The sequence below is a fragment of the Poecilia latipinna genome, unplaced genomic scaffold (genome assembly GCF_001443285.1).
Source record: "Poecilia latipinna isolate Pla-1442-1.1 unplaced genomic scaffold, P_latipinna-1.0 Scaffold5514, whole genome shotgun sequence".
Taxonomy (NCBI): domain Eukaryota; kingdom Metazoa; phylum Chordata; class Actinopteri; order Cyprinodontiformes; family Poeciliidae; genus Poecilia; species Poecilia latipinna.
The window spans coordinates 1,946-10,233 of NW_015118130.1; the positions used below are offsets into that span (position 1 = coordinate 1,946).

An 8,288-nucleotide genomic window follows, 5' to 3' on the forward strand; every position below is an offset into this window, starting at 1 on the left:
AACCCGGCGGACGCTGTTCCCTCTCCTTTCTCTCTCCCCTTTCTGGGCGTGTGAATGAGAGCCATTGTCTGAGGCACGCTCCTGCCCTTAGGCCGCCCACTTCCAATCCTGTTCCTCCTGCTCGTCTTGCTCTCCGCTGCCACTGGGCTCAGACCAGATGCAGAGTCAGCTCCGGTGCTAACCGTCATCAGTAGCTCTTCCTGTTCAGAGCAGAGTGGGGTGTACTTTGTATCTGTGTGCTGGGCTGTCGCCAGCAGCATCTGCTGCACAGCACTCACACACACACACACCCACCCCCTCTTCCAGAGCTCCCCTAAGAAGACTTGGACAGTCTCCTGGACCCAGTGCAGTCAAGCATGGAGGCTGAAGCAAGCAGAGGGGGCTTAGAAGGGGAGCTGATTGCTCGCATGGCTAAAAGACAGGAGAGGAGGCGTCAAGAGCTGCTGGCGTTGGCTCTGGGAGTCAAGATTGGGTGCAAGGGAAATCTGCTGTGGAAGCCTATTAAACTGCTGGCCTCCTGTCCACAGATCTCCTCACCTGTGGTGCGACGGAGTGCCTTGAAAGACACGCCTGAGAAGCTGAGCTCCTATGAAAAGATTCACAACTTCAAGGTAAGCAGCAATTTTTGTGAGAGGAAACAAAATGACTTTTTTTTTATTTTTTATCTGCTTCATAATAGTTATTTATAATTTTAAATTCTAATAGTTAACTTTTTTTTTACTATATAAATAACAAAGACTTTTCAACATTTAAAAATTTTGGTGAAGAAATCCTGTGGATACGTAGGACATACGACTTTTTAAAACCTGTTAAAATAGGTTTTCGTTATTAAGCTGTTTTTATGTTTAATGTGAATATATCTGGTACAATTCAACTGACAATCGTGGAAGAAATTGTGTAATAATGTTGTTTTTACATGTGTATTCAGTGTCTTTATCATCGGTTTATAAGCATGCCACATCTTAACCTTGATAATATCGTCGGTTCATTTTACCTTGCAAAAGTCCTCAAATTGTCAAATTGCGAGGACATTTCTTTGTGCACAGACGCTTTGAAGTGACCCAGTATTATAGATACTGGCCACTACTCTGGCCATGGCTTTTCCAAAACATCACTTTTCCTCTGATGATGTCATCCTGTAGCTGATTTGAATGTATGGTGATGTCAACAAGTCTCGATGCTGATTTGGATGTATGATCAGACCAACAGCGGTGCTGAAAAAAATAGCTTTCAACAAACATAAGAAGGTTTGGAGTCAAAACTCACTGGTGTTTTGACCCAGCAGTTCACTAAAAACAAAGTCCTTTTGAAGAAGTATCCCTCATCCAGCATCATGCTGCCACCACCATGTTTATCAGTGGGTATGGTGTTTGTAGTCTCTCTGCAAAAAAAAACGACTCCAGCTAAAGAAAGCGTAATCGTTCATAACGCTAATGATTAAGGGTTTTGAAACTCTTTCTGAGACAGATGAAGTTTATTTCAGCTCCATCAAATTTTACTGATAGTAGCAAGTTTGAAATCAAGAAGACTTGATGGCAAACGTTTTATATTTCAACAAACTTTTAGTTTAAAGGAACAAAGTTATCTTACCCTGTTTATTTTACTTTTTATATTATTTGTTGGATATATGTCACATTAAATATGAACGTTAGAAATTATTTATCCTGGTCTTGGTTTTTTTTTTTTTTTTATCTTATACCGGTTTGTGTACACGTCTGGGATCCGCTGTGCATGTTTTTGCTGGATGTTTGCCTGTCCTGTCACAGACTCCAGAATGTATCTGCAGCCATTTTCATGAGAACCCAACCAGCTGACACTCATATGCACAGAGGGGAACTAATGGATGCACTACACTACAACCCATTAACAGCAGAAAACTTTGATTAACATCGATTTGAAAGCTTTTAGAGGCGTTTTTGGTTCATGATTCCGATTTGCTGACAACATATGGAGAGTGTTGAAGTGCTGCACGTTTCTTTTTTTTTTTTTTTTTCTGTCAAGACAATAACAGGATACTTTGCCTTTGGTGCTTTAACATTTTAGGCATTACTTTCTTTGGTTTCACTTACTGGCAGTTTATAATGACTGCCACCTTTTTGTTCACTTCTCCTTTGAAGCGATCTTCCACCCACCTGCCACATGCTTTTTGCACCTCTGCACTCCTTAGGTCACCGATACCTATTCAATGTGCGTGTGTAGGTGTGTGTATGTGCATGTGGGGCTGCCTGTGGCTCCTTTCATGATCTTATCTGTGATCTAAGTGTGCAGGGAGGGTGTACATCTGTTATTTTGACTTTCGGGCCTGCCCCTGCGCTTGCCTGCATGTATCCAATTGCCCAGCAGCAGATGCCAGACGCATTGTAATAAATCCTTTAATCTGCCCCGTGTACACACACACACACACACACATGCTCCCAGTCAGTGAGGGGTTCCATCCGGTGTGGTTTTGGGTTGACAGTCTACCATGTCAGAGAGGAAGGCCCCCAGTTTAAACTGGTCACTGAGTAACATAATGAAATTTCTGACCACAGGTACACACCTTCCGTGGGCCACACTGGTGCGAGTACTGTGCCAACTTCATGTGGGGCCTCATTGCCCAGGGTGTCCGTTGCTCAGGTAAATATATTCTGCAGCATTCAAGCTGCGTAACGTTGAGACACGTGAATGTGGGATTACTGATTGCTTTATCTGTAGGTAACACTGGCCTCTCTTGGATGTGTCATTTATAATTTTTAATAGCTTTTCGTAGCCTTTTTTGCATTGTTTCTTTTATGTAATCAGCACTTTCAAGTGAGACATAAAAGTGCTGATTCCTGATGCACCTGTCTGAACAAAACTGATTCTTTTGGGGCAATTCAACATTCTCTCTTAGGACTATAATGGGAATATCATTGAACATTTATTTTTTTTTTTTTCTAGCTGTCCAGAGATAAGTGGTCTTTACTTACTTACTGCTCAGTAGAGAAGAAACTGGTAAAACAGTTTTACTGAGACAAAATTATTAGTTCACATTTACAAACTGTCTTTAGATAAAACAACAACCTCAGCGCGTCTTCTGTAGACATTATAGAGCCTTACATTAACGTTTTGATATTATTGCTAAGATTTCCACATTCTGCCTCTTGGACATACAGGAAGTCAAAAGAACAAAACAGATCAACTCTGTACTCCATATTGTACTCATTTTCTGTTTTGTCTTCCTCCCTGTTTCAGCCTGATTGTTTGTTAGATGAGTTTAAAAAGTCGTTTTCATTTTGAGCACTTCTTACATTTCTATGCTTTATCTGACTTTATTTTAAACACATCACTGATAAAGATTAGTAACTTTGAGCATTTTCCTTCAGCAGCGACTTCAGCACTGAAGAGAGTTGCTCTTATTAGTTCTGCTACTCGTGATATTTGCTCTTATTTAGACTCGGTCATTATTTCTCTGACTCTAGCCCTCTCTTTAACTTACTCACTAGAAAAAGAAAGCAAATTATTGTTAGACATTGTTGCCCATTATTATAAAGATCACTGAGTAACTAAGTCTTGAAAGAACCAGTATTAGTCTCATTTAAACAACACGGTAAAAAGCAACAAAAAGAGATTCAGTGAACATTTAGTGGTATTTAAAGTGTTCATCTAAATCAACAAAGAAAACTGACATGTGCAAGGATAGAAATGGTGACCGTGAACCAGATTTAATACTTTTTACGATAATATTTTGTTTTTTACACAGCATAGCTACTCCTGTGCAGCTTTTCCATTTCAGTATCTTTTTTTTTTTTTAGATGATGCATAACTTGTTTTTGATTTCTCTGTTGAAATTCTGAATTTATAATGTTTATGTTCTTTCTGCCATATTAAATTGTGATATTTTCCACAAACTGAACTGTATGTATGATTTGTCAGGAAGCTTGAAAACTAAAAAAAAAAAAGAAAAAAAAAGAAAATGCCTTATCATGATATTCAGCCTCAAACTTGTATCTCTTCATAAAGCATAGTGTGTTCTGATGATACTGATACACAGAAATCACAGAATATATGTGTACTAGGTCACTTTTGCTACATCGTTGCCCTGTGATTTCCATGAAGATAACGAGGAAACTGTTTTTGACGCATCTGTTAAAGGTTTAAAAAGCTACTAAGGCTTTCAATTTCTCAACTAGCAAAAAAAAAAAAATAAAAAAAATGCAGGTTTCTCATCTTATTTTAAATATAGTGGCAGAACAAAGTGATTGGTTTTATATTGGAGATAATGGATTGTCAGAGGTCATGGGATTTCTTCATTGCTAGGACACTATTTTTAACCTACATCGGTGGCCTTGGTTGCCCTCCACCCAACAGATCGTTTGTTGTTGCAATACTTTCCACGCTGATAAGCCTGAAGCAAACACGAGCATCATCAGACACCTCATGTGTGGTGGGAAACTGGAGAAACTTCTTTCTTCTCTCTCACACTCTGACCAGCCTTTATTTTTTGCTTCTTTTCTCCTCCCTCGGTCTTTCTGCGGTTAGAAATCCAGCAGGGACCCATCTGAGACTTCTTGTGACGAGCGATTTTAGGCGAACACCCATCTTTTACCTTCTGTAACTCGAGCAGCCGCGGCTCTCTCGCTCTCAGCTGTCTAAAAGGCTCAATGTGACTAAAACTACAACAAGAACACCCCCGCCATGCTGTTATATCCGCTATTATCTACCTTTGGCGCAGCATACTGGGACAGCTTAGCTGCAGCTGCGATGTCTGACAGCGCAGTTTATCACTGGCTCTGGGAAAGCTTTTCAAACTGCTGTCTTTAAGCTCAGTGCAAAGATTGTGCTATCTGCTAGAGGCTTATCTCTGTCTCTCTCCCTCTCTCCCTCCTTCTCTTTGCGTTTCTCTCATTTTTTTTTCTCTCCTCTGCTAGATTGTGGCCTGAATGTACACAAACAGTGCTCCAAACTGGTTCCCAGTGACTGCCAGCCGGACCTGCGCAGGATTAAGAAAGTGTACAGCTGTGATCTCACCACCCTTGTCAAAGCTCACAACACCACAAGACCCATGGTGGTGGATATGTGCATTCGAGAGATCGAACTCAGAGGTATGTGCCAAGACAACTCTTAAAAACCCTATGAGCCGTGATCCAGAACTTATTTGACCACCATTTAAAAATGCTGCTATTTATCCTCTTCATAAAGATTTACCTTATATTAAGGTAAATCTTTATTTACCTTAATAAATAAAGATTTATTAAGGTAAATAAAGATTTACCTTAATCTTTAAGGTAAAGATTAAGGTAAAGATGTGTACCTCGCTTTTGACCGAGGTACACATGCTAAAAGATGTACACTTTTAGCATGTGTACATCTCTTTCTTAACTGTCCTTTAATAGCTGAACTTCTAAAATCTAGAGGCTCTCCGGAGTCTCTAGAAGTGACTCTAAGATATTAAAATGTTGACCAGATGTTTCTGTTTCAGCTCTTGGCACATATTTTCTTCTTTTTTCCAAAAGTACTTGTCAAATCAAACTTCAGACTACCTTTTTTTTTTTACTCAGTTTGTTCTTTGAGCCTTTTTTAAAATTTTCTCATATCATTGAGATGATATTAAACTGTCAACAATAAATGCTGACTGTAAATAAATTTGGTACATCTCAGAGTATGTTTGCTTCTCATGTAACATTGAGAAGTAATCATGTTGCACATCTAATTTAAAATAATTTTGGTCATTTCTAAGGATGAAGTTTTATTCTTGGATGTAAATATTCCCTTTTTTGTGCTTTCCTCACACCGTATTTTGAGATTAAGTCATATCTCCTATGGCTGCTGTCATTAAAGATGAATTGTCCAGGTGCTGCTATGGCACAGCTGTAAGCACTTTTTTGCAGTGGATCCATGTACAATAAAGAATGTAGTAGGAGGTTTTGCAGTGGGATGCTTCAGACATTTCTGATCATCTTTGGCCTTACGTCACCACCAGGTTTATAAGATTAACTGAATAAGTGCTAAAAACTAAAGGTATTAACGTTTTTGCAGTTGTAATCACCTTCACTCTATGCTAGGGATCTCTTTCATTCATGTTTTTCCAAGAAGTGAACTTGAAAACAAGGGTCTGTTTAGTCTCCCATTTTGTTAGAAATCCAAATTGTACATATTTTATCTTTCTGTCTACTCTGTTATTTTGTCGATTATTTTTTTCTCCAAAAAGCACTAAAAAATTTTAAATGTACTTATTTGAAATAAAAATAAACCCCAATGATCCTTGTGTTGCAATGATATTTTCTGACACTGAGATCCATCTATAAATCGTCTCTTGCAGGTATGAAATCTGAGGGTCTGTACAGAGTGTCTGGCTTCTCAGAGCACATTGAGGACGTTCGACTCGCTTTTGACCGAGGTTTGTTGCTCGTGAATGTCTTTGCCTCGGGAACTCTGTAATATTTTATGTCTCGGGGTTTTCACTTTAAAATAAGAGGCGCGTTCCGCGGCAGTTCTGCACAAAGTAACGCTTTCTGGTATTGTGCGGTTTAAACAAGAACATTCAGTTTTCGTTTGTCCCAAATTCAGCCTTTGAACCCCCTGCATGCACTGTTTGCTTCTTGACAACAGATGGTGAGAAGGCGGATATCAGTGCCAGTGCCTATGCAGACATCAACATAATTGCTGGTGCTTTGAAGCTCTACTTGAGAGACCTTCCCATTCCAGTCATTACATTTGACTTGTACTCCAAATTTATTCAAGCTGCAAGTAAGAGATCCTCTCCGTGGTATTTCCATGCCGTTGCTGTGCCGGTGCTGCCTGACGGCGCTTTGATATACTTATCGTTTGGCTCCTGCAGGACTTCCAAATGCCGAATCCAGACTGGAGGCGATACATGAGGGATTGCTGCAGCTTCCCCCGGCGCACTACGAAACCTTACGTTACCTGATGGCTCACCTCAAAAGGTTAGCTCGTGTATTAAAACGGTTACATCTGTAATCACTGCAACACCACAATTTGCCTGAAAGACATTTCCCGCTGTAAGCTTAACTTGTATACACACATTTTATTTACATACATCTTGCTTTTGCATTGCATGCTGTTTGTCAAAATTATGCTTGTTCACATTTAGAGGTTAGCGATGGTATGTGCAGTTGAACTCAAAAAGGTCCTAAAAGGTTACTTTTTTGTCAACAAAGAAGTTGCTGTCTGATTGGAAACGCCACATCATCGATCCCCCATGAGATAATATAATAAGAATATAATTTTATTTGAAAAAAAAAAAAAATATATATATATATATATATATATATATATATATATATATATATATATATATATATATATATATATATATATAATTTTTATTACAATTTTAATAAATGATTGCCATGCCATTGCCATACAGCCATACCTTTCTGAATGTAACATCATCCTGATGTTTAGCTCCCTTCACAGATTATCGACCACAATACACTTGCTTTGCTGTTCCACTTGAAATAGTTCATATTTCTGTTGGCTCACTATTTATTCCCCACATTAGCTGTGTGTTTTGGGTCACCGTCACGCTAAAACAGAGCCTGTTTTAGCGAAGCCTGAGCTGTGAGCAATCCACAATGCACAGCTGCTTTTAAGCCAAAGGTTTCCTCATACCAGCTGCAGAGAGCTGCTGTGTTTACTTGCTGAGCTGCTAAAAAAAGAAAAAAAAAATCAATCCTGTTCCCAATTAATCTGGTTAAGTAGGATGCTTTAGAGCAGCACAAACACTTTCGAATTAGGTATAGAATTTAAAATATTCTCACTGACTCTCTATTTGCAATGGGTTCAAATAATTTTGGAGGTAAAAGATATGGCCTTTTTGCTGCTTTATGCATGGTAATTTGTCTATGGTTCATTGAAAAATATGTATTAAAAAAAAACACGTTACTCAAATTGAAAGTCTACTTGTATGGTAATGGCATTGGAAATGCTGAAAAGACGCCAGTCTGAGGAGAATCAACCCCGAAATCAAACCTTTCAACACTAAAATCTCTCTGTCGTTTTGATGCATCTTCCAGGGTAACAACATTCGAAAAGTACAACCTAATGAACGCAGAGAACCTGGGGATTGTCTTCGGCCCGACTCTTATGCAGCCTCCGGAGCAGAACGCTTTGACAACTCTGAACGACATGAGGCAGCAGAAACTGGTAGTGCAGCTCATGATCGAACATGAAGATGTCTTATTTTGAGGAACTGGAGGCGATGAACAATTATTTATTCTGTCAAAGAGGAAAGTCAAGCCAACTGTATTTAAGTGATACTCTGAAATGTTTGCGAACAAACCGCATATGAAACACTTTGTATTTTT

The 8,288-nt window shown here is 39.1% G+C and overlaps 1 protein-coding gene across 1 annotated transcript; it reads left to right on the plus strand.

Moving 5' to 3' along the window:
* The first annotated feature begins 264 nt into the window (after window positions 1-264).
* Window positions 265-8,282, plus strand: LOC106943590 (beta-chimaerin-like). Its single transcript, XM_015026895.1, has 7 exons — window positions 265-611; window positions 2,532-2,616; window positions 4,890-5,063; window positions 6,281-6,358; window positions 6,571-6,708; window positions 6,800-6,905; window positions 7,998-8,282. The coding sequence occupies exons 1-7, from the start codon at window positions 357-359 to the stop codon at window positions 8,167-8,169; spliced, it is 1,008 nt and encodes a 335-aa protein (XP_014882381.1). The 5' UTR covers window positions 265-356; the 3' UTR covers window positions 8,170-8,282.
* Window positions 8,283-8,288: the final 6 nt, after the last annotated feature.

Bases quoted from the DNA above. Each gene is read 5' to 3' on its own strand.
- LOC106943590 (XM_015026895.1), top strand. From the start codon at position 357: ATGGAGGCTGAAGCAAGCAGAGGGGGCTTAGAAGGGGAGCTGATTGCT. The intron at 2,617-4,889 runs GTAAATATATTC...CTCCTCTGCTAG, and splicing joins CCAGGGTGTCCGTTGCTCAG to ATTGTGGCCTGAATGTACAC. The intron at 6,906-7,997 runs GTTAGCTCGTGT...TGCATCTTCCAG, and splicing joins CTGATGGCTCACCTCAAAAG to GGTAACAACATTCGAAAAGT.